This window comes from Giraffa tippelskirchi, chromosome 3, assembly GCF_054371585.1.
Source record: "Giraffa tippelskirchi isolate mGirTip1 chromosome 3, T2T-mGirTip1v1.2.pri, whole genome shotgun sequence".
Lineage (NCBI taxonomy): Eukaryota > Metazoa > Chordata > Mammalia > Artiodactyla > Giraffidae > Giraffa > Giraffa tippelskirchi.
The window spans coordinates 86,742,031-86,768,130 of NC_137277.1; the positions used below are offsets into that span (position 1 = coordinate 86,742,031).

At 35.3% G+C, this 26,100-nt stretch overlaps 1 protein-coding gene across 2 annotated transcripts in view; it reads right to left on the bottom strand.

Annotated features, from left to right (window-relative positions):
* Positions 1-26,100, bottom strand: part of HAT1 (histone acetyltransferase 1) — a 41,487-nt gene that overhangs the window by 9,032 nt on the left and 6,355 nt on the right. For both annotated transcript variants that reach the window (XM_081577791.1, XM_081577792.1), the window contains exons 3-9: positions 22,317-22,392; positions 18,545-18,665; positions 9,350-9,529; positions 8,963-9,084; positions 8,358-8,462; positions 7,927-8,033; positions 1,212-1,363 (exon numbers count right to left, since the gene is read on the bottom strand). In XM_081577791.1, coding sequence (XP_081433917.1) covers positions 1,212-1,363; positions 7,927-8,033; positions 8,358-8,462; positions 8,963-9,084; positions 9,350-9,529; positions 18,545-18,665; positions 22,317-22,392 — 863 coding nt within the window. The remainder of the gene's footprint in view (positions 1-1,211; positions 1,364-7,926; positions 8,034-8,357; positions 8,463-8,962; positions 9,085-9,349; positions 9,530-18,544; positions 18,666-22,316; positions 22,393-26,100) is intronic.

Here is a 26,100-nt window from a genome sequence, read left to right on the forward strand (position 1 = left end):
TGGTGTGTGTATGCCATACTGAGGAGCTTTCATCTCAATAATAATGTGTTCATATTCTCTTTCTCTTAAAAGCTGAGCAATTAAATAAATTCTAATTAAAAGTTTAATACAGTCTGAGACAGAAATTATTTCTAAAATTGTATTTTATCTTAAAACCATGAACCCATTAAAGCGTTTTTTTTTTAATGCAGGAGAAGATGGAAAGTTTCAATTCAAATTAAGTTGTTTGCTGAAGGTCAGTGACCAGTGAACGTTTGGCATAGTTCTGGATCTCAGGAGGAAAATCTGGATTGCAGATGTAATAGATGAGCTCTCTCAGGCAGAATTAAGTAGAATGAGAAGTGAGGACTGGATAAAAAAACCCTGGGGAAGAATTATATTTAGGGAGCATCCGAAAGTGTAGAAGGCAGTGACAATATCTCAAAAAAGATAAGCACAATGGTTAATTGAAAAACTAGGAACTGTAGTGCCTTAGAAGCCAAGGGAGGGGAGGTCAACGGTACCAAGTGCTAGTCCTCATTACTGGAATACTCTTCATCTCTCATACTTTTATATTCCAAAACCTACCCATTGTTCAAGGCTTAGATCAAATGTATCCCCACTATGAAATATTCTGATTTCTTGCTAACATAAATATAATAATTTCCTCTGAATTCCTATATTATTTGTCTGTACTTACCTTAAGATATCTATTACTTTAAAATCCAAACAAATACATCTAGAAGTATAAAAAGTGAAAGTTACATGTTTTATTCCAATCCTCCTCCCATCAATATAGTCTCCAGGGGCAGTAACTACTTTACCAGTTTAAATAAACATTTTCTTGTTATACTTAATGCAGCCATCAAATCAATTATCTTTCCATTCTATTAATGAGAAAATTGAGGCACAAGGAAGTAAACTAAATTGCCCTAAGAGCAAGGGGTAAAGCCAGATTTGATCCTCGGCAATCTGGCTTCAGGGCCTGTATTTTTTTTTTTTTTGGCATGTGGGATCTTAGTCTTAGGTCCCTGATCAGGGATCAAACCCATGCCTGCTGCAGTGGAAATGCAGTCTTAACCACTGAACCACCAGGGAAGTCCCAGGGCCTGTATTCTTAACCACTGCTACTTCCTACACATGTATTCTTAATGTATTTGCAACATTTAAATTATGTACTTAAATTATTTTTTTCAAAATTTAAATGTTTTCCTTATACAGAATAAAAATACCTTATTTATTTTGAACTTCTGTTGAGCCTCTATTGCCATATCTTCACTGAATCCTTGCATTAACTTTTCCCGGGAAAAACAGGGTAAATCTTGACAAAACTTCACAAGCACAAAGTCTCTCAGTTTCACATAGCTTTTGGATGGATCTTCCGCTAAAGAAAGCAAGCAGAGTAACATTTCCCTTACCCAGCATAACTTATTCATCATCTGCAACCTCAGTATACACACTAACCTTAGAAAGGCAAATATTCTTCAATGAATTATATAATACAAAAGTTACAATATGAAAGATTATAAATCAAATAATAGCACTATCATCTTTGTCAAATAAAGTTATAGGTACAATCCTTTTGCAAATAATACATATATATTATTTGTGAAATTAGAACTACTCCTTTTCAAATATAAATTTTTGACTAGTTTGTTATCATATGTACCTTAGTTTTATTTTCAGTTAAAGCAGCTGTATACACAAGAGATTCAAATTTGGATAATCAATTCCAAAAGCCATTTTCTGATAGCTAAGGGTTCCAAAGCCAAGTTTATAACTCCCTTATTTTAATCTAATAAACTTCCAAGTCTTCTATGCTTCTTTAACCCAATTAAAAAAAAGTTCTTCCTTACAAAACACTCTTTTTCATTTAGAGAATATGATTTTGATTCTTTCTTCATTGCATCTGAATAGCATAGATCTTCCTTTATGTTTGTCTACGTTATCTACATTAGACTAAGTAGTGGACAAGGAAGATACCAAAACATGATAGGTAGAAAAAATACTGCATAGTCAGAGAACATGAGTTTGCGTTCTGTCATTCATAGATGAAGGACTTTAGGCAGATTATCTCATTTCTCTGAGCCCTCATTTTCTAATTAGTAGATGGTATAAACAAAGAATGTTGAAGTCTGAGCTAGCTTATGGGTCATAAAACAGTTTTGTTACAGTTCTTTACCAACTGTTCAATGCAATCCCTATGAAAATCCCAGCCGGCTTTTTTTATTGCAGAAATTAACCAACCCATCCTAAAACTGATATGCAAGGAAATCAGAATAGCCAAAACAACCTTGAAAAAAGAACAAAAGTTAGAGGACTCACATTTCCTGATTTCAAATTTTACTCCAAAGCTATAGTAATCAAGACTGTGATACTAGTATAAAGATGGACATGTAGGTCAATGGGACTGAGTTGAGAGTTTAAAAATAAACCCATACATTTTTGGTCCATTAATTTCTGAGAAGGGTGCCTTGACAATTCAACGAGGGAAAGAACGGTCTTTTAACAAATGGTACTTGGACAACTGGATCTCGATAAACAAAAAGAATGAAGTTGGTTGGCCCCCCTTTCCTCACACAATACACAAAAATTAACTCAAAATAGATCACAGATCTAAATGAAAACAGAGAAGTAAATCTTCATGACCTTTGGTTAGGCAATGGTTTCTTAGATAACAGAACCAGAAGCACAAGCTACTAAGGAAAAAGTAGATAAATGGCTATATAAAAATGTATAACTTTGGTGCTTCAAGTGATAACCTTTAAGAAAATGACAAGATAACTTATAGAATGGGGTAAAATATTCCCAAGTCATATATATGATATGTAACTGTAACCAGACTTTCTATACAAAAAACTTTGTAATTCAAGAAGAAAAGGTCAAATACCCACCACCCAATTAGAAAATAGGCAAAGAATCTAAATAGGAATTTCTCAAGAAGATATAAATACACACAATAAGCACATGAAAGGATGTTCAACATTATTAGCCATAGGGAAATGCAAATCAAAACCACCATTTCTTGTCCACTAGGATGACTAGAATAAAAAAGACAATAACAAGAATCAGTGAGGATGTGGATAAACTGAAATCCTCATGTACTTGCTGGTGGAAATATAAAATGGCACAGCCACTTTGGAAAACAGTCTGGTGTTTCTTTAAAAGGGGAAACATAGTTACCAGATTTTCCACCATTTCCACTCTTAGGTATGTACCCAAGAGATATGAAAACACAAGTCTACACAAAAATTTGTACACGAATATTCATAATAGCATTATTTAGAAGAGCCAAAAAGTGGAAACAACCCAAATGTCCATCAACTGATGAATGGATAAATAAAATGTAGTATATCCATACAATGGAATAGTATTTCGCAATAAAAATAAAGTACTAACGGATGCTACAACAAGGATGAACCTTGAAAACATTATGCCAAGTTAAAGAAGTCAGTCATTTTATTGTACGATTCCAGTGTCCAAAATAGGCAAATCTACAGAGACAAAAAGTAGATTAAGGGCTGTGTAGCACTGGTGGGGGGTTGAAAGGGTAGGGAAATAAGAGGAAAGAAGTGACTGCTAATGAGTACTGGGTTTCTTTTTGGGAGAATGAAATACTCCAAAATTAGGTTAAGGTGATGGCTGCACTGTAAACATGTTTTTGAAAAACTGTACACTTTAAGAAGACTGTATGACATGTTAACTATATCGCAATAAAACTTTTATATAAAAAAAGTCTGAGCTTAAAATTAAGGTAATGTTTTATGATTGAGTCATTCATTCATTCAATCTATATGTACTAAATACTGTTTTTATACTTCTATGCAGCACTTCATATACATGTAATTATTAAGTAACATTATATGACTATGGCTTTAAGGTGGTAAAGTGAAATTCTGTCATGGCATTGGTTTGGTATGAAACTGTGATTAGGAATACATAGAAAATGAAATCAACAGTAAACCAAGTAACAAATGCAGACCTACAGAAAATCACAAAATAAACCAAACACTGTAATTAGTTACTTTGTCTAATTCTTCAGTCTTTTATTAATCTGGTCACATCATGCAGTTATACAAGTCACCCAGAAACATGAAGGACAGTCTGATTCCTCTCCTATGTGCTGCCACCAGTGTTGTTTTTTTTTTCATCTACTACAATAACCTCGTTTTCCTCACTTGTACTCTGCAGCTTTATAAAATGTAAAATGGACTGACACAAACCTAAATTAAAACCATCCAAGTGTACCAATGTAACTGTAATGTGTGTCTCAAAGGAAGGGAAGAGAGAGAACAGCTGAGGAAATACTGGCCAAAAACTTTCAAAATTTGATGAAAAAATTTTTATCTATACATCCAGGAAGCTCAACAAGCTTCAACTAGGAAAAACACAATGTTACATATCTAAAGACATCATAATCAAACTTCAACGTGAACTGAATAAAATGAAAGTACAATTTATGAAAATTTATATGATCAGTAAAACCAGTAGTACTTGTATTTATATAATATTTAAGTATTAATTATTTAAATAGCTATATTATTAGGAAAAAAGGACATCAAATCAATAACCTAAGTTTCAATCTTAACTAGAAAGAGTAAATTAATCTCAAAGCAATAAGAAGAAAATAATAAAAGTTAAAGTGGAAATCAATGAAGTAGAAAACAAACAAAAATTTTAATGAAAACACACCAAAACAATTCTGAAAAAGAACACAACGGACTTTCATTTCCTGATTTCAAAACTCAACATAAAGGTCAAGGCTCTGCTACCACTGGAGCCATGACACCCAAAGAGAGCAAAAGGAAGGCCACAAAGGCTGGGTGAGGCAGTATTTGAGTCCCAGGGAGAACAACAAAGCCATGGTCCACTGATGGTGAGTTTGCAGCAACCAGCCCTAGTCTGTGCTGTCTAGATGCTCACTGAGAGCAGGACTGTCTTCTGGGAGTGTGTGCCTCTGGGTCCCTGAGGCCCCTCTTCTCTGCTCCATTCCCACCCACCTGGCCAAGGCCAGTACCCATTTCTAACTCTACTCATCAATCATTTGAAGAAATGTCTGTTTAGTTTACAGCCCCCAGGCAAAACAGGCTCCACAAATTCAACTTATGCATTTAACAGGCTAAACTTGACATTACCGTTAAGGCAAAACACACGCACACACACAAAAAAACCTCAGTAATAAAACTACAATAAGAATATCAAGACTGTATGGTTCCAGCAGCACTACAGACACAGACGATTAGAGAGTCCAGAAACAAATCTTTGTATTTATGGTCAACCTATTTTGAACAAGGTACCAAGGCAATTCAATAGAGGAAAGAATAGTCTTTTTAGCAAACTACTGGAAAAACTGTATGATCACATGTAAAGAAGATTAATTTAGAAACTTTTTGCACAAACTTTACCTCAAAATGGATCACAGACCTCAATACAAGAGACTGGGGATGGGGACTGACTAGGGATGGGGACTGACTGCAAATGGACACAAGGGAATCTTTTTATGGTGACAGATATATTCTAAAACAGGCCTCAAAACTAGGCAAGTATACTAAAAATACTGAACTATATATACACTTAAAATGGATGAATATAATGGTATGGAAATCATACCTCAATAAAGCTGCTTTAATTAAATCTATACTAAGTGACAAACTCTTAAACAAGCATCTCTTGAAAAAAATTTTTTTAAAGTGCTAATAGCGACATACATGCTTATCCAGAAAGTCTACCTCTTTCTGAACTGGTTTGGAAAAAAAGAACTGTGTTGCTAATATCAGTATAAAATAAAATTTAGTATGGGTGAAAGCTTAAGTAACTTAAGTAACTTACATCCCCCTAGAATTTTAGGGGAAAACACATCAAAGGTAAGAGAATTACAGTTGAGAAAAATCTAAAAAAACTAACACCACATTCTTATCTGTAATTTTCACATAAATTAAAAACTTGTGTAAAAAAAATTTCCATTCAGTTTTAAATAAGCCATTATAGACTAACAATATTTTGTTTATAGCTTAATATTAGTGTAAGTGGCCAAGTCACCACTCCATCTTTAAGCACTTTAACTAAAGGTGTCAGCCTGAAAATGAACCTAAAATGGTAACACCCATTAATTTGTGACATCCTTTAATTCCTTTGTTTTTATGCTACATAAGTGATGCATTTAAAAGATGAAATTTGCTTGGATATAAATTGATAGTGATACATGGGCTCAAAACTTGAGTTTTTTTCCCAAATACATCATCTACCAACATAAATGCTCTTCTATCATTTAAAAAAAACACTCTTCATATTACAAAAAATTTACTGATAAAATTCTAAAAAGCCATGTAACATATTCCAGTACTACAAGGAATATTTAAAGAACAGATTTAATTAACTCTTAATATACACTGATAGGTTAGTAACACTGACATATAGCCCAGGATCAATTTCTACTGTCAAACGCAACTCTCTTTGAAATTCTGGAAGAAATAAATCATTGATTCTATATGTAAGATCATATAACCAAGATGTGTTCAAATCCCGTGTATCTTATGATACTGACATCCTCAAAAGGAAAATAGCACATTATATAAAGAACTGTTTTCCAGTATTTTACTGTAAGTGCTAAAAAAAGGGAATTCCCTGGCGGTTCAGTTGTTAGGACTCGACACTCTCACTGCCAGGGCCAAAGTTTGATCCCTAGTCTGGGAAATAAGATCCTGCAAGTCATGAGGCATAATGTGCTTAAAAAAAAATGCTAAAAAAGAAAATGAGTGGCAATTATACCACAAAAACTTATCTATCCTGTAACATAGGCCATCAATGGTTAGGTTTTAATTTTTACTATATCTGGCTATATGTCAATTAAGCAAAAGGCCATCTCAATATAAGGAATATTCTAGGTTGCAAAGGGAAATCCAGAGCTTGCAAAAGATCCAAAAAGTTCTAAAAATATGCAAAATAATGGATCTATACACAACTAAAACAACCAAAGAGAGAAAACTCTATCAAGACTGTGTATGGAAATCTAGGAGAAATATCTTAATGAGAACAAATGTATCACACATTTTTAGTAATTTGCTAAGAAATGTTAACACTGAAAATAAAGGCCAATACCCAGTTTTCAAATTCAGAAGTTCTTTAACATGTTCAGCATTTTCTCTTTAGAGACTCGGTTTGCAATGAATAAAGGCTACCATTATTGATGACTCTTCACTGAGATTTGAGAAATAAAATTCTTTATCTGCTAATTGGCACTAAGTATCAAGGACTTTATTGGTTGGAGTAGACAGAAGAAAGTGGTTAAGAGGCTTCACAGAAACAACCCCCGCTGGCACATTACCCACTAGAGAAGACAAAGACTACTTATGGAAACCCTAATCTCCAGACTAAAATCACCAAAAAGTCCCTTCATGTAGTACCAAGTCCAAGCTCTATAAGTAAACAGAAGCTAAGCAACTTTCAGCTTAGCTAAAAAAGAAGTGTTATTGATTGTGTAAAGTTTCTATAATTTTACAAGTCACTAAGCTAGTGAAAATGTAAATTTATAACTTTTGATATAAACTAACTTTAGTAATTACTTCTTTATCTCTCGTTTCCAAATCATTTAACAGTAGCAATAAAGTTAGATGAAAAGATAAATCAACTTTATAAAAATGCTTGAGAAATAGACTGAACAAATAGTCATACCATACTTGCAATATATATATTCCTGACCAGGATTTTCCATTTTATATTCAATTCATTATCCTCAATTTGTTCAACTAATTAAGCACTTCATACTCAGAGATGCAATCCAATTCCACAAAGGGCTTATGATTTAAAATGAAACTTAAGTCATCTTTAAACAGTTCCAAAAAGACCTCAGGAGACTGCTGATATTTAAAATAAAAGTTATTTCTGACAAAACCAAAATTAGTAAAGAAGAGATTTATAAAAGCTCTTCCAGTAACAAAATTTACATACCTGTAATATCAAGAACAGAAGGAGATGCAATGTAGTATCTATGAACTGTTTCAAGAAGTTGAGCACCATGGCCTTGACCTTGAAATGGAGTCAATATCAGCATTTGACTATAGTAAAGAAATTATATTAAAATATTACAACCTGACCAGTTTACAGATTGCAAATCACTACAGTAATACAACATTTTAAAGTTTGTGTAGTTTTTTTTTCAATCCATCTTTAAGAATTCCAAAAATCACTGAGACACTCAAAATTGTAAACATTTAATCTTCCAAACTGTTTCAAAAGGAACAATGAAATAAATCAGTACACAGCCAATGAATAATGGTGATTTTTTAAAACAAATCAACACTATTATAATAAGTATTAGAAACTTCAGCAGTTCCTTCTTCTGAAATAAAAGACAAGGCACGTGTTATACTGCCAATTACCTTACACGTGGCCGGGTTTTGTCTGGGTACACATAGTAATTATAGACTGTCATGTAGCCTACGGTCGCAAAGAGTGTAGCTCCATCCTTATTATACTTCTCAAATCTGCAGATAAAACAGAAAGCCAAGCAGGTCAATTACAGTCGCGCTCCCATGCAGTGTCCATTTTCTTTTCCATTCTCTGACTGAATTTTCAGTGTCAGCAAGCTACTCTGTGAGGGCCCAATGGGTACACCTGCTATGTTCTGAATATACAATTCACTTAATTGGTGTGCAGCAACTTGGATAAATCAGACCTCTTTACATCACTTCAGTGCACTTGCCTATTATAAAGATGAATAGGTGGCAAGTAAAAGAAAACACAGGCAAAGCTCATTTTACTGTTTAAGCCTACATTCAGAGCCCTAACGGACAACAGCATTTAATTCGGTTCTATTCTCAAGGTCTCCCAAAGCATAATGAAGGAAAACTCAAGCCTCATAAACAATAGTTTTTCTTTCCTGGGAAAAATATCATTATACTGTCCCAATAATTGGGCTGCCACAATTAAAATGCTGGCTTTGTGGAGGTAATAAGGTCTACTGTTGCTTTAGAACTGTACTTACACTAGAAAGTAGTGCCATCTTTCATCATCCACGTCAATAAAGCTAGCAGTTTCAATAAACCACATCAAAAAGGTCTGAAGCCTTTCATGATATTCTCGAAAGCCTCTACATGTCATGTCAGCCTAGGGAAAAAGCCAGGAAAAGTCAGGTGAAACTCATCACAGAGGTAAGTGAAAGTCTGCAGAACACAAAACTATTCTGTGGGAAAATGTTTAGAAATCTCAGATTAAGATGTGTACACAGACACACATACAAAACAGATCTTTGTTTTTAGTGCTGACAAAGACTTGTTTCCTGAAGTTAGAATAAATCACTGAAAATAACACATCAAAACAGAATACGGGTTTCAGGCAAATTAAGTAAGAGAACATTTAGGTCTATCTTTACCTTATAAATCTGAAAGGTAAAGTTTTCTCCTCCTGTTGGACTGAGAACAGAATATGTGTGAAGTAACATTCCAAATGGCTTGAAATCAGCTTCTTTTTCCAGCAACGAAAGAAAATCATTAGTGTTTGTGCAAAATCCAGGTGGAATGATTTGTCTAATTTTGCCTTCAACATCATCTGCCTAAGGAATGGAGATTAAAGGACACACACAGAAATTAATAATTTTGACTTAGTCGAATATGCTTAGTTTTTTTGAAAGGGACAGAATTCACAAAACTTCAACTGACTGTTAAACTAAAGTGAGCACATAGCAAATTGGGAAAGGATTAGTTTCATGTATACAAGATACTGCCACAAAAATGTGAGATGAGCACAAGTGTAACATAGAAATAAAAAAGAGGAGGTGGGGAGTATGAAATCAACTGCAAGAATGAATACAACTCTATAGAAATCTCTAACATCATGTAGAGAAGGCTGACCACACCCCTTCAGGACAATTTGAACTGGCCAAAACAAAAGACTGCTTATTATTTTACATGGCTGCTTATTAAGTTACATGTGTCAAGAAGGGTACATTATTCAAGACATGAAAGGATCACCAGCAGTAGTGAGGTGAGGCTAGAGTCTGATCAAACAAATGGCAACCTCACCATGAGCAAGCAGGTCATTAACTCCCTCACACCAAAACTCAAAATTAAGATAATATTTAAAATATGCCCACTTAGGAAATACATAAATTATATGACTGGATATATTATCCACTCATCCTATAATGTGACACAATTTTTACAGAGTTGGATTTGTGACAGTAAAAAGAGACAAGCCTGGACAACAAAATTCAACTCAGAGATTAAAATTACCCTTGTTAAACAACCTCGATGAATGTTAAACTATCAGCTGAGCAGACTTCATAATCCTTTTCAAAACCCCAAAAGACCACTTGATTGAATACATTTACTACTTCTCTTTAACCATGAATATTTGATGAAGTCTTACAATAAAGTATTACTGCTTCTCACCAGGCAATAAAACTTAATGAATTGGTCTCAACTTAACAAAACCTTATCCCTCAATACAGTCCCTAAAAGCCTGACATTACATTCAACAAAATGAGCTTGCATTCTATTCAAACTTTTTCCTGAACAACGAGGCCAGGTTTTTACTTAATGGAGTTTGCCGTGAGTTCAGCTGTAATGTTTGTATTGTATCTATTTCCACAAGGACTGACACAAGAACACTTTGTGTTAACTTACTAAGCAGCTCTTTCATACCGTTTACATGCATGATGGGTATTAGTTCTAAACCAAGACCCTTGCTACTTAGCATTCAAAACAGGGAAATTAAGATGCTTAGGACAAAATACACTACAAAAGGCTAATACAACATGCTACTAATTCCTGTCCTTTCAACCATCTTTTAACTAAGTAGAAGCAATGCACCTGCAGATGAATAGCACTTTATTATCATTCAGTTACATTTCAGGATAGAGAACCAGGGATGGAGTTTATTACAAACAAGTTTTATTTTCAATGCTCTGGTACACCAACATTTATATATAACTTGTTTATAGCTATAAAAAAGAGCTATTATTTAAAAATATAGCTCTTCAACATTTTACCCAACAGCTTATTTCTAACATGTATACCAGTCTGTACAATCCATTCATGCTCAAGGTTAAATGCACTACATTTGACAGAACTACTTTTGCTTCTTTTTAAAGTACTATTTGATCAATATTTTCTCTTGAAACTTCTAACTAATATGAAGAGATGACCTTAAGCGTATTTTACAGAATTTGTACAATTTCAATAATTATAAGAAGAAAGTGTAATAATAAGGGATAGGTCTAATATGTCTGTTGTGTGGCAATTAAAATCCAAAGTAGCAATGGGTAAAAGTAGTATTAATTCAAATTTTAAAAAGTCAAGAAACACTACATTTAAATAAAGAGGTTTATAACCTATCAATTTAAAAGAAAACACTTCAAGACACATATAGTATATATAATTTTAACTTTAAAAAATTTTCCCCAATGTCATGTCTTCTCAACAAGGGACTGCAAAGCAAGATCAAATAACTTCACATATCCGGCACCAAATGTACTTCAAGGATTTCTTTGAAACTCTAAGTTTCAAGTAGCAGTTCTGGTGGACTACAGAGCAGCCCAAAGATTTGAGCTCAACAAAGTTGAAAGATAGTTAACGTTTAACTTTCAGCCTTCGAAGGATACCTATTTATTGTAATATCTTCAAATAAATATTTTGCTCTGGGCAAGTTTATACATTATTTTAAGAATTTTACAGAGGAATAAAAGGCCACGTTTAAAAATAAGTAATCTGTTAACATGTAATACACTAGAGAAAATGTGTATCTATTATATAAAATACGAAACATAAAACCAACAGCTCTTCAAACTTGGAATTCAGAACTTTGTACCACTAAAGGAAAAGTGTCTGCATTTCTCTATTAAATGGATTCTGCTTTAAGGAAAAAAACCCAAATCTTGTATCTATCATATTTTACAGATCTACAGTCTTTTCTAAAAGAATAAATTTATTTTAGTTCAGTTAAATATTCATCTATCATACTGGGTTACTGGCCAGGTAATAAAGTTATCACTGGAGAAAATCCCCATATAATCTTTTAAAATTGAATGTAGAATTAAACATTAACTGAAACTTAAACAAGTTCCAATGCTTGTGGTTAAAGGTTTAGATTCTATTTCTGAAGATCACTGAAAAATTCCCTATCTTCAAGAGTATTCTGGAGAAGGCAGTGGCACCCCACTCCAGTACTCTTGCCTGGAAAATCCCATGGACGGAGGAGCCTGGTAGGCTACAGTCCATGGGGTCGCTAAGAGCTGGACACGACTGAGCGACTTCACTTTCACTTTCATGCATTGGAGAAGGAAATGGCAACCCACTCCAGTGTTCTTGCCTGGAGAATCCCAGGGATGAGGGAGCCTGGTGGGCTGCTGTCTATGGGGTCACACAGAGTCGAACACGACTGAAGCGACTTAGCAGCAGCAGCAGCAAGAGTATTCTAAACTTTAATTAAAACTATATAGAAACACAGTTATGTGTGCTAAGTCACTCAATCATGTACCACTCTGTGTGACCCCATGGACTGTAGCCCACCAGCCTTCTCTGTCATGGGATTCTCCAGGCAAGAACACTGGAATGGGTTGCCATGCCCTACTCCAGGGGATCTTCCTGACCCAGGGAATGAACCCACACCTCTCATATCTCCTGCATTGGCCGGCAGGTTTTCTATCACTAGTGCCACCTGGGAAGCCCACAGTTATAGAAAAGATAAGAAATTAAGCTGATCAAGAATCTAGAGTACAGCATGATATGTTTAATTAATAAGGACATGCCTTACAAATGTTTTCCTAACATTTGGCAATGTCTTTTTAATAAGGAAAGCATAAAGGTAACCCTTCTATTTAGGTCTTCTCTTAGGTGACTTAAGACGAAATGTTTTGGATTGCATACTCTCTGACTACGGTCATTTCAACTTGCAATGTTCTATACACTGTTACACATCAGATGTTTCCATGAAGCAATTTTTACATTTCCTCATCACTGCATAAAGCAATGTGCCTGAGATTTAACTGGTAGTCGGATAGAATTCGTACACATGTACTTAATACAGATTTAAAAACCAAATTACCTCTTTAGCGTCTTAACCTAAACAGCAGCATTTGTCTAAATTTGTCTGTGGTGCATAATTTTTGAAATGCCAGTTTTGAAGGCGTGTTAAGGCTTGGCTAAAGTGGCAGAGAGTTAACATTAACTGTAATTCTAAGAATACCCAAGATATGCTGCAAAAACAAGCCAAAAACTCCACATCTACATAGATTTGCTCAATCTCACATTCGCTGACAATATGCAAGCTGCAGAAATTTCAGTATTGCTGGAGAAATTAAGTAGAGAAAAACTGTGAGCATTTCCACTTTTTGAAAAACAAAGGTCATATTATGTTAATTTTACTGCATTAGTGCTTTGCAACCTAACTAAACTTATAATAGATCAGTTGGTAAAGAATCTGCCTGCAATGCAGGAGACCTGGGTTCGATTCCTGGGTAGGGAAGATCCCCTGGATAAGGAAATGGCAACCCACTCCAGCATTCTTGCCTGGAGAATCCCATGGACAGAGGAGCTGGCAGGCTATAGTCCATGGGGTTGCAGGAGTCGGATATGACTTAGCAACTAAACCACCACCACCAAACTCACAACAATGTTCCAAGATAAAGATCTAAACACATAATTTTAAAGCTTTTTATGATATTTAATGAAAAGAATTTCTCGTTAAGAATACTGTCACCATTATCAAAAAAGGAATGCAGTGGAATACACTAGAAATATTATTAGTTAGTCTACCAAAGTATTTTTTTCACTTTCTCAAGATTAAATTTTTATACATACATAGGATTTTTCTATTAAAAAAGCCCTAAGGAATCCAGAAGATTAAAGAAATTTGCTCTCATCTACTCTCAAATTGAATCCAAATTAAAGAGAGACAAGGATAAAATAGATGACTGAAACTCACAGATAATACAAACTTTATCCACGTATTTCTTCTCCAATAAACCCTCCCCTAAATGTCAGCAATCAGCAAGACTGAACAATCTCTGTTACACATTTTTCTACTAAAACGCAATGAAATTACCTTAAGAAAGGGCTGGAGGTACTGATAAAAGCAAAACCATAAGATGAACAAACCATCAGTGTCTGAATAATCAAGTTTATTATATTGCAAAATTCAAAATAATTACATCAACTTAAAGATGATAGCTATGGAGATGTTTTACAGACATCTTAATTGTGACTAAAAAATTTAGGAGCCGCCAGAGAGTTTGCAAAAGAAAAAGAAAGGATGATGAAAGATTAATATAATGGCAAAATTTTAATACGCAAATAACTTCTAAGCAGATGTGCTCTGGTTTCTGACCATCTAAAAGGGTATATTTTTCACATGCAAAAATAATACTACAAAGCATAGTATGCATAAACTCAATTGTGATATATTATATAATAGTCTCAAACCTTATACATATAAAACAAAAATGTTGGGTTTTTTCCACTTAAATGTACTTCTCCAATCTTCCCTATCTCAGGGAACAGTACCACTACTATTGAAGCAATGGCATCCTCCTCATTCCTCTTTCCCTCATCAATCACATTTAACTCAGTAACAGATGCTACTGACTACCGCTGAAGAGCTGACTCACTGGAAAGAACGCTGATGCTGGGAAAGATTGAAGGCAAAAGAGGAAGGGGGCAGCAGAGGATAAGATGGTTAGATAGCATCACCAACTCGATGCACATGAATCTGAGCAAACTCCTGGAGACAGTGAAGGACAGAGAAGCCTGGTGTGCTGATTCCATGGAGGTCACAAAGAGTCAGACATAGAGACTGAACAACCAAAGAAATATCCTCAAGCAGGTAAATGCAGTATTGCCCATAACACTGCAATGTTCTGGTCTCTCTTCTCTCACTCTTGCCCTCTACAGTGGGTTCTCTGCATAGCAGGCAGAATCATCTTTCAACAAAAGAAACACTATCGGACTTCCCTGGTGGTCCAGTGGCTAAGACTCTGTGCTCCCAATCCAGGGGGCCTGGGTTCGATCCCTGGTCAGCTAACTAGATCCCACATGCTGCAACCTGACATAAATAAATAAAATCAATATTTAAAAAAAAGAAAGAAAGAAACACTATCACATAACCCCCACCTACTTAAAACTTCCAAGGGCTTCCAACTACTCTTATTCCATACGACCGAGTTTTGCCAACCCTCTTCAACTATCTCCTACCCTTCTCTCATCACCACAATTTAACAACAGTGATCTTTCTGGACAACAAAAGTGCCAAGAATGTTCTCATTTCAGGGCCTCTGCATAGGCTGATCCCTTCAGATAACTACACGACAGGCTACTCTTCATTCAGAAACCAGCAAAACATTTCTTCATACATATTAATTTATTTATTTAATATCTATTTGTTGACTGCTCCTCTTGGCAAGAACGTAAGCGCCATAAGAACAGTGACTTTGCTTTGTTTGCCATTATACTCCTGTGAAATGAACATTCTCACTGCAAATGGGGAAGAGCCAAGCCCATTCCCCCCACATCTGCTACCCATTCTTTTTTTACATGGGGAAAAGAGGTCTCTGCTTGAACATGTAATTTAAATAAACGATCTCTGACAATGAAGCAAATAAATAACCCTACAAAAAGACATTATAAAAGACTGATTCCTTATTCCTAACACAGTACTTCTAAATGGAGAAACCTCGTTTTCAAGAATGGAACAATTAGAAGTCAATGCAAATACACAGCTATTTTCACTGCACATAATATTTGAAAAATTTATCAATAACTAATAGTTCCTTCAGAAGAAATCAATTCAGCACTACCAGCTAGAACTTAAAAAGAAAAGAAACACAAAAAACCAGCAACCCCCTCAAACAACAACTGAATTTTGTACAACACAAAGGAAAAAAAAATACAATTTTTAAAGAGTAGCTGGGCTTGAAAATTTAACAAATATTTGATTATAAAAAGCTCCATTTTAGTAAATTGTGTTAAATGCTAGTTTATCTAAGATTAAATCTTTTCAAGTATCAAATCACCACAACTACAGTATTAGTCAATGAGTCATTTTTATATCTGCAAATTTTCAAAAATATCTAAGGGACACAAATCACTGAAAAAAACAAATATTAACTGAAAGTTATATATATTTATCTAACAAGCTTAGTCATCTCAAATAGGGCTGGCAAGTGAGAACCAAAAAAAGTTAGTGCTCAAAATATTTCTGACACTGAAGTTTAATAATGGACATAAGAGACTATTTTAGATTTCTTTTATGCTATATATCATTCACATTTCCATTCCTTTAAGCTTACTAATACGGAATTTTTACCCATAAGGGGACTGTTTGCAAGAGGGAAGTCTTTCACACTAGCAGTAAACTGAGAGCTAACAGCATAAAAGTATGCTGCTGCTGCTGCTGCTGCTAAGTCGCTTCAGTCGTATCCGACTCTGTGCGACCCCATAGACGGCAGCCCACCAGGCTCCCCCATCCCTGGGATTCTCCAGGCAAGAACACTGGAGTGGGTTGCCATTTCCTTCTCCAATGCATGAAAGGGAAAAGTGAAAGCAAGGATGCTCAGTCGTGTCCGACTCTTAGCGACCCCATGGACTGCATGCAGCCTACCAGGCTCCTCCGTCCATGGGATTTTCCAGGTAAGAGTCCTGGAGTGGGCTGCCATTGCCTATGGGAGCAGGCAAAAATAAATAAAATATACACTGTGAAAAACAGAAATAAAACCTAACAAACACAAAAGCCCAGGCCCATTTAGAACAGGTCATAAATAATTCTAACATCTTTGAGGAGGATATTACTATATATTATGCATACAACAATTAAGTGATTCTCTCCCATGTGCAATACAGATTATTTACTAGTTGTGTGATTTTGGACAAGTCCCTTACAATAAAATGAAACAAACAAAAAAATAATGAAAAGGGGGCAAATCAACCAATCCCTGTAACGAGAGAAGGTTTTAACAATAAAAGAGTGGCGCATGAGGCTGGGAAAAGACTTACATCAGGAATTTAAACTTAGTTAAAAATTTGAAAACGTTTGCTTCAATATCTTTAAATAGGAATGTCTAGGAACAGAACTCGAAAATATACAATTTTTTGAAGGTCCCTTAAAGATTCATGTCCATCCAAACGTGCCAAAGACACCCCCTTACCAACATCCACCAAAGTTTCAACTATTCCAAGATCAACTCAAGTCTAAAATCTCATCATCTATGTTATCCAAATAAGGTACAGGTGAGACTATGGGCATGCTATATCATGGGGAAAAATTCCTTCCCACCTGTGAAACTAGAAAACAAGTTATCGCTTCCAAAGAACAAAGGCAGGACAAGCATAGGATAAAAGCTATAGACTTTGTCGTTCCAAAAGGGAGAAAATGGTAGGAAGAAATAAGTTACCAAAAGATTTCAAAATCCAGTAGGTCAAATTCCATTGTTTGTTGTACAGTCTCTAAGTCATGTCCGATTCTTTGTGACCCCATGGACTGTAGTCTGCCAGGCTCTTCTGTCCATGGGATTTCCTAGCCAAGAATACTGGAGTGGGTTGCCATTCCCTTCTCCAGGGGATCTTCCCGACCCAGGGATCAAACCCACATCTCCTGAATTGGCAGGAGGACTCTTTACTGCTTAACCACCCGGGAAGCCTCAAATTTCATCAGACTTAGGAATACTGTGGTCTGTGACACTACCCTCTGAGCCCAAAGCTCCTCCTTCAAAATCATCATCCTTTTTCTTGAAAGGTAGCACATGTTTGCAGCTGAATAGTGTTATTAACCTGTTTCTTGCCTATTGGATTTTGGAAGTCCATTAGCCTTTCTGTATTCTGTCAGTCCAAACTGGCTGTACTTATGCTGATATAACACTCTGGAAAACTTTATGAGTTATGTGTGTATGCCATGAAAAGTTCATGCCAATAGACAAGATGGTCCTCCACACGTGCTCCCTGAATTCATATCACAGAATTCAATCCCTGTTTCTGGCTTTGTTGAGATTACTGAGGAGATCAATGAGTCACGCCTGTCTATTCAGCAAAACAAGATTATTTAGCCAAGATTACTATTGGCTTTCTCCCCAGAGCACACTTCCCCACCAATGAATTTTCTAAATGTCTTCCGAACAGGCTGAGAATCTCCCAAATCAAGTCCTAGATCTTTTCTACTTAACAGTTCTTCCCTCAATTTCTCTCTTTCTTCTTCTACTTTAAGTGGCAAGAAAGCAGACCACAACTTCAATACTTTGTTCATAAAACTCCTCAGCTCAGTAACAGAGTTCATTTCTTACAAGTTCTCCTTTTCACATGAATATATGCTTAAAACAACAGAAACTAATAAAAAACCTAAAGTTGGTAAATAAAATAAAACTCTGATCAAAAAAGTGAAGATTTTTACAGAAAAGGCTAAGGATCACGATCACAAGTTTAACTGGAATGACAGGCAGATAATCATCTCTATAATTAAATGTTAAATATGTGGTTTTAAAGCTGTAATATAACAGATTCTCTCCTCCCTCAAATCTTTAACATTTTATAATCTGTTTTATACTCAATTAGGAAACAGTTAAAAATTAATTTATTTCTGTTCTTACCTCTACACAGTCAAAGTTCTCATCAACTTTAGAGGCGTATTCAACACGGAACATTGTTGAGAGGCTACCAGCAATATAATATAACAAGATCTTCAGACCCTTGTAACCAAAAGCAGTTTCACTGAAAGGGGAAAAAAAGCAGTAATCTATGACCCGAAAATGAACAAAGTCATTACAAAGTATTAACTCTATACAAAAACAGGTTTAACTTCATGGGTAGTTTCAAAATTTTAAACTATACTTACTAAAAACAACAACAAAAAAACCATATTGTAATGAAACTGTGCCTCAGCTGTCTGTCCTAGTTTATAAAGTAACAGAATAGTAACACCTACCTTAGGGACATTATATGGGTTATATAAACAAGTCAATACATGTAAATTGCTCATAACAGTCACTGGTACATTGTACAAGTGTAGTACAGCTACTGTTGCTGCTTTTACTCTTGCTACTATTATGAGGTATTTCATACCAGAGACAAGTAATGTTAAACTGATTCCTGGTTAGGCAAGCAATTAAGATGGAGCTATAGAGACCAGTTCTTCTAACTGATCACTTGCATGTCCAACATCAACATCCAGAGCTGCTGAAAGTAGTAAGTGGTAGCACCTGATTACACCTCACTTACGAACTCAGAAAGCACATGGGGAGCTGCTGCTATTCTCCCAACCTTGCTCCCTGCTATCCATCCTATGCCTTTCTATTTCCTTAAAAAAAAATCTTCTAAAAAGAGAATTCTAAAATAGCCAGGCAAGTTCCCTGGTGGTCCAGTGGTTAAGACTCGGCACCTTCACTGCCATGACCCAGGTTCAATCCCTGTGTCAAGAACAAATATTCCACCGAGTACATGGCGTAGCCCCCCAAAAAAGTCCAGAATAGGTAAATCTATGAAGACAGAAAGCAGATTAGTGACTATCCAGGGCTAGGGAGGCTATGGGAAAGAGGGAGCCACTGCTAACTGGTCACAATGGGAATTTTGGTGGAAATGAGGTAAATGTTCCAAAATTGGTTGTGGTGATGATTATGCAACTTTCAATATGCTAAAACCCACAGAATTATACACTTTAAAAAGATTATTGTATGATAAAGGGGTTTTTTTTAAGATGAATTCTGAAAGAATGCTAGAAAGCAGCAGTGTCATTTCCAGATTTCTGTCTAGGTTACCAAAACAAAATATAAGAAGTGTCTATTCTAGGACTCTGAAAATTATGTGTAGTAGAAAAGAGTGGCAATGATACTAGGATTAAGATCAATGTAATGGTTCCCAAGATAGAGTTATCAGAATTATATAACTCTCTTCCATCTACCTTAGAGGGGTGTGCAAGCACACCACTTTTAATGATGTGCAAACTGAGTGTGCAAAATGCCACTAAGAAGCAATACTTGTGAAACTAGATCCTACTATTACCTTACGAAGAGATTTCAAGTAGCAGTAAGAGGAAGAGAGTAAGACAAAACGCTCCTTAAAGATAGAGATCCAAAAGAAAGCATTCTTATTTTTATGTTGTAATAAAACCTGTTTAAAATATGAGAGGCTCAAATTTTGGCATGAATCAATTATAAAATTCAGTTATTAATACTTAAAAGCACATAAAATACCTAGTCTGATATATTCACAAGAAATTCTTAAGAAACTTGTTCCATGAAGAGACATTTGTCAATTTAAAAATGTATTAAATAAATATGTCAAAAATGCTGAAATAATGCATAGGGAAAAGAGGAATACAGAAGAATATTTTAAATGTCAACTATATCTAAACACCCTTTCCTACTAAGAAAAAAATCCATGGTTCCTTGAGGATATGACCAATTCGTTCTGCAGAACTAGTAAAGTACAAGGTGAATGTGCAACACTTGATTGTATCACAAAGTAAACTGTCCTCAAAATGATGCTGCTGCTGCTGCTGCTAAGTCGCATCAGTCGTGTCCGAATCTGTGCGACCCCACGGACGGCAGCCCACCAGGCTCCCCCGTCCATGGGATTCTCCAGGCAAGAGTACTGGAGTGGGGTGCCATTTCCTTCTCCAGGGCATGAAAGTGAAAAGTGAAAGTGGAGTCGCTCAGTCGTGTCCGACTCAGTGACCCCATGGACTGCAGCCCGCCAGGCTCCTCCGTTCATGGGATTTTCCAGGCAAGAGTACTGGAGTGGGGTGCCATTGCCTTCTCCATCAAAATGATGATGATATATCAAAAGGACTCAAAAGCCAGTTTGAAAGAGGAGCCACTTGTTGAATCTGGGATAATCTGAGCATCAACATTAAAAACAGTAACAGACAACAACTCATTAAGTTAAAAAATCCTGAGTCTATTGTGATATAAACAAAAACATATAAGGGGAAGAAGAGACATTCTCTTTTACAGCAGAATGCAAACTAATAACTGTTGAAAATGTGGCAGCATTAGAAAATCACCCTTTACAATCATAGTAAAATACTAACAATCATTAACAGATTTAAAACTACTGAATGAAAGTTTGATGGGAAACAGGCTATTTTCACTCTCAAGAGTATCTTCCTCACAGGTTACATATAAATAACAAAGAAAAAACCCTACAGTGGAGAAACCTTGCAGATACCTCCAAACTTAATGACCCAAGGTAACCAACAATGGGACAAACTGACGTCATGGACATTCTGATATGACACATTGAGAAGGACAGATACAACTTCTGCTGTGGTACTATAAATATATGCATTATCTGAATTTAATCATGAAGAAACAATCAAACTAGTACAAAATGAAGGTTTACAAAACTAGCCCTATTCTCTACAAAAATAATGACATGGAAAATAAAGTCTGTGGAACTGTTCCAGTCTAAAGGGACTAAAGAGAGATAACAACTAAAAGCAATACATGATTCTAGACTGGATCAAGGATGAGGAATTACTGAATTTATTGAATACACACAAAAGAATTACTGGGAATCAATTGGCAAAGTTTGAAATGTGGATTATATTTTAGAAAATATATCAATGTTAGATTTCCTGAGTTTGGATAATTTTACCACAATACTGTCCTTGTTTTTAGAAAATACACACTAAAGAATTTAGGAGTAAGAGAAGATGTATCTACAACTTACTCTCAAATGCGTTCAACAACAATCTATCTACATATGTATATGAGAATGATTAAAGCTAATATAGCTAAATGTTAATAACTGATGTATGTAAAGGATATACAGAATATTATTCTTGAAACTTACCGCAAAGTTGACATTTTCTTCAAAATCAAAAGGTAATGGACTAGTCTAATAATGTAATGAAGGCATTAGAAATTAAAAAAATTGTGCTGAACTTCCCATGACAAATCTTCAACTTGCTTCTGAAAATAAATTTCTCTTAATTGCTTATTTATTTTTCATAGAAAAAAACTTGAGCTTTCCAGTGTTGGGGGAGTGTTTTCTAGAGGCAGTATAGCAAAATTGTGCAAAACAAGTAGTGATGAATATGGGCTCTACGGTCTGACTGACTGAATCTGAACTTCAGTCATTCATATATCCCTAGGCAACTATCCAATCCCACCAATGTTAATGTTACATATGATGATACCATTGCTAAGATTATGCAAATTAAATATGATACTGTACCTATAGTATGGCACTAAATGATAGGTATTATATAGTAGACTGGTGTCTCAATATAAAACATGCCATTCTAATATATTTTAAAAGAAACATGAAAAATACCAGGAAAGAAAATAAATTGATTTCTAATTTAAAAAAAAAAATGTGTTTTCCCTACTAATTTGACAAATAGCTTACTAAGTTACTTACTCATCCCCAAAGAGTTGATGGGTATACTCAGGAAAGAAAGTTCTAATGTCATTCTCAAGATCTTCAGGAAAACGAACTGTTTAAAAGAATAAAAAATATAGAGATATTAAAGATATTAAAGGTGATAGGTATTTCCACTTTGAGAATCTCATTATAACCAGGATACAGCCAACATATTTTTTTTTTACTTAAAAATGTCACTTTTCCATTATATGATTTACATTGGATTCTCATGCAACAAACAATGAAAATCAGAATGTTACGTTGAGTGCTTCAGCATCAAAACCCTACGGAGTCCAAGAATTAGAAAACGAGGTACGACAGAGGCATCTAATTTAGTTTTTATTTTTGTTATGTTCATACACAATGCAAAGAGTAAAAGAGAACAAAACCGAAAGAGGCACACTGAGATGAGAAAAGCTGGTACAAAGGAAACAAAAACAAAGTGCTATAGGAAACATTCTGAGAACAAGAATAATCTGAGTTTGACGAAGGTCATATCACCACATCGTTCTTTATGACTGCAAGATGATGATAATGTTTATGTTGTTCCTAGTTTTTTTTCCTTTTGCTTTTCACTATTAAAAGTGACACTGCAGGACTTCCCTGGTGGTCCAGTGGTTAAGAATCTGCCTGCCAATGCAGGGGACACGGGTTCAATCCCTGGTCCATGAAGATTCTACATGCCAAGGGGCAACTAAGCAGGTGTGCCACAACTGCTGAACCCTTGTGCTGCAACTACTGAAACCTGCTCTAGGGTCTGTGCTCTGCAACAAGATAAGTCACCTCAAAGAGAAGCCCACACTCTGCGGCTAGGGAGTAGCCCTCACGTGCCACAACTCGAGAAGGCCCACCTGCAGCAGTGAAGAGCCAGAGCAACCTAAATAAATACATTTTTTAAATGTATCATAAAGCACAAAACCTGAAAATGCAATCTAAATTGTATTCAGGCAAAGAAAGCATTAAATGGCATAAAAGAACAACCTCTTCATAGTCATTAAGGTGAATTCTTTCAAGGAACAACTGTATCTAATGCTTCAAAAACTATTCAGAGTGGGAATGGTAAAGTGGGAAGGCCATGAGAAATGTGCACAAAGACTACAAAAATTGACTTTCACCTCCCCTAAAAAAGAAGCAGAGGAGAAAAATAGACCAAGCTCATCTATAAACAATAATGTAAGGATATTTAAAGATAATATAAAACAGTCTTCAAAATATACTGTGGTACTGAAATAAAAGGATGATTCAATATCTAAAAATCAAAAATTAATTTAATATTTATGTACTACATTGTATAGAAGACATTATCAAAATTATTTCCATGTAAACTGAAATGGCCCTCAATATACTCTAATATCTGAATAAAAAATTTTGAAAATTGAAACTTTCCAATGGAACAAGCCAGGATTTGAGGTTTATTGGAGAATTACTATAACCATCTTCATTAATTTAAGTTAAAGGTATGACCACTATCACTTTTTAACAGTGTTCTGAAAGTGCTAGAAAATGTAAATTGGAAAGAGAACAAAATAAGAGGCATATTTATAAAAAAGGAAGTGAATTTACTAAAATGTTCAGATATGACTGCATGCCAGTAAAAAACTAAGAAAATAAGCTGAAACCACTCTCCAAAAACAGTAGAAGAATCCAATCAGATTATGTTTTTAAAATACATTAGAAAAACAACAATAAATATATTGAAGAAAAACACTTCAATTAAAAAATAGGCAAAAGATTTGAACAGATAGTTCTACAAAAAAGATACACAGTGACAATTAGCAAATGAAAAGATGTTCAATATCAGTCATTAGGGAAATGCAAATAAAAACTTTAATAAGATATCATTTCACACCTACTAGGATTGGCTATATGTAAGAATAATTAAGTGCTGACAAGAATGTAGTAAAAGTGGAACTCTTATACATTGCTGGTAGGAATGTAAAATGGTGTATCTACTGTGGAAAATAATTTGGCAGTTCCTCAAAAAGCTAAACAAAGATTTATTATATGACCCAGCAATTCTGCTCCTAGCTATATAGTCAAAAGAACTGAAAACAAGGACAACACACAATTATATCTTGATGCTCATAGCAGCATTATTCATAATTGCCAAAAGGTAGAAACAACCTACGGAGAAGGCAATGGCACCCCACTCCAGTACTCTTGCTTGGAAAATCCCATGGACGGAGGAGCCTGGTAGGCTACAGTCCGTGGGGTCGCTAAGAGTCAGACACGACTGAGCGACTTCACTTTCACTTTTCCCTTTCATGCACTGGAGAAGGAAATGGCAACCCACTCCAGTGTTCTTGCCTGGAGAATCTCAGGGACGGGGGAGCCTGGTGGGCTGCCGTTTATGGGGTCGCACAGAGTCGGACATGACTGAAGCGACTTAGCAGCAGCAGCAGCAGAAACAATCTAAGTGTTCATCAACAGATGAATAAATAAACAAAATGTGGTATACAATGGAATATTATTCAGCCATTAACAGGGATGAAGTTCTGATACATGTTACAACATGAAACATTTGCTGAGTAAATAAGCTGAAAATATGCTAAGTAAAATAAGCCAGACAGAAAAGGATAAATATTCCACTTAAACAAAATATCTAAAATGGGTAATTCATACGGACAGAAAGTAGATTAGATGTTACCAGGAGCTGAAGGGAAAGGTGAATGCAGAATTACTGCTTAACAGGTATGGAGTTTCTGTTTGGTGTAATAAAAAAAGATTCACTTTTTTCTACAGTAACCTACCCCCAGAGCACTGGATCCCTGTGGGAAAAGTACACCTGTCAATCTCTCACACACGAAGTGAAAATAGCTTATTAATGGAGAAGAATATTGGGATAAACCTTAGTGGAATTATTGGTATGCAGTCAAGAGTTAAAGTTATCCCCTGTGTCTAGCACAAAGTCTATCACTATGTTCTGATAAACGTTTCTCCAAAGAAAGGGGGAAGGGAAAGAGGGAGACAGAAAGAAAGGTTGGTTTGAGGGCACCAACCTGATAGTTGGTTCTGATATTGCTACTGATAGTAGGAATCAGATTGCCCAAATAACCCAGTCAACTTTAGTTATGTCAAATATGTGTAGAATATATGTAAATGGGATCTTGATGTGGTAAAATATATATATATTAAAAATTACTTTCCATCATTCTCCTACACACAATAAAGATAGAAAATACAATGGAAGAGAAGATGCCACTTCATAATAACAGTAAAATAGATGAAATCCCTAGGAATAAACAATAAGAAATGTTTACCATCTATACATAAAATTTAAAACTCTACAGTTAGACATAAAAAAGGCCTTAATAAATAGAAAGATATGCTTGCTATTAGTAAGGAAGACTCAATAATGTAAGGACGTTACTTTTCCCCATATTAAACTTACATTTTTGTAGGATCTCAATTTAAAAAAATTAACAAAACATCTCTTTGGAACTTAGTAAAATGTTCATTAGAAGAAAAAACATTAGAGAAACTTGAAGAGTAATGAGTGGGATCTAGTCACACCATATACTAATCATATTTATGTAACAGTACACTAATATGTTCAGAAAACTAAGATCATGGCATCTGGTCCCATCACTTCATGGGAAATAGATGGGGAAACAGTGGAAACAGTGTCAGACTTTATTTTTTTGGGCTCCAGAATCACTGCTGATGGTGACTGCAGCCATGAAATTAAAAGACGCTTACTCCTGGGAAGGAAGGTTATGGCCAACCTAGATAGCATATTTAAAAGCAGAGACATTACTTTGCCAACAAAAGTCCGTCTAGT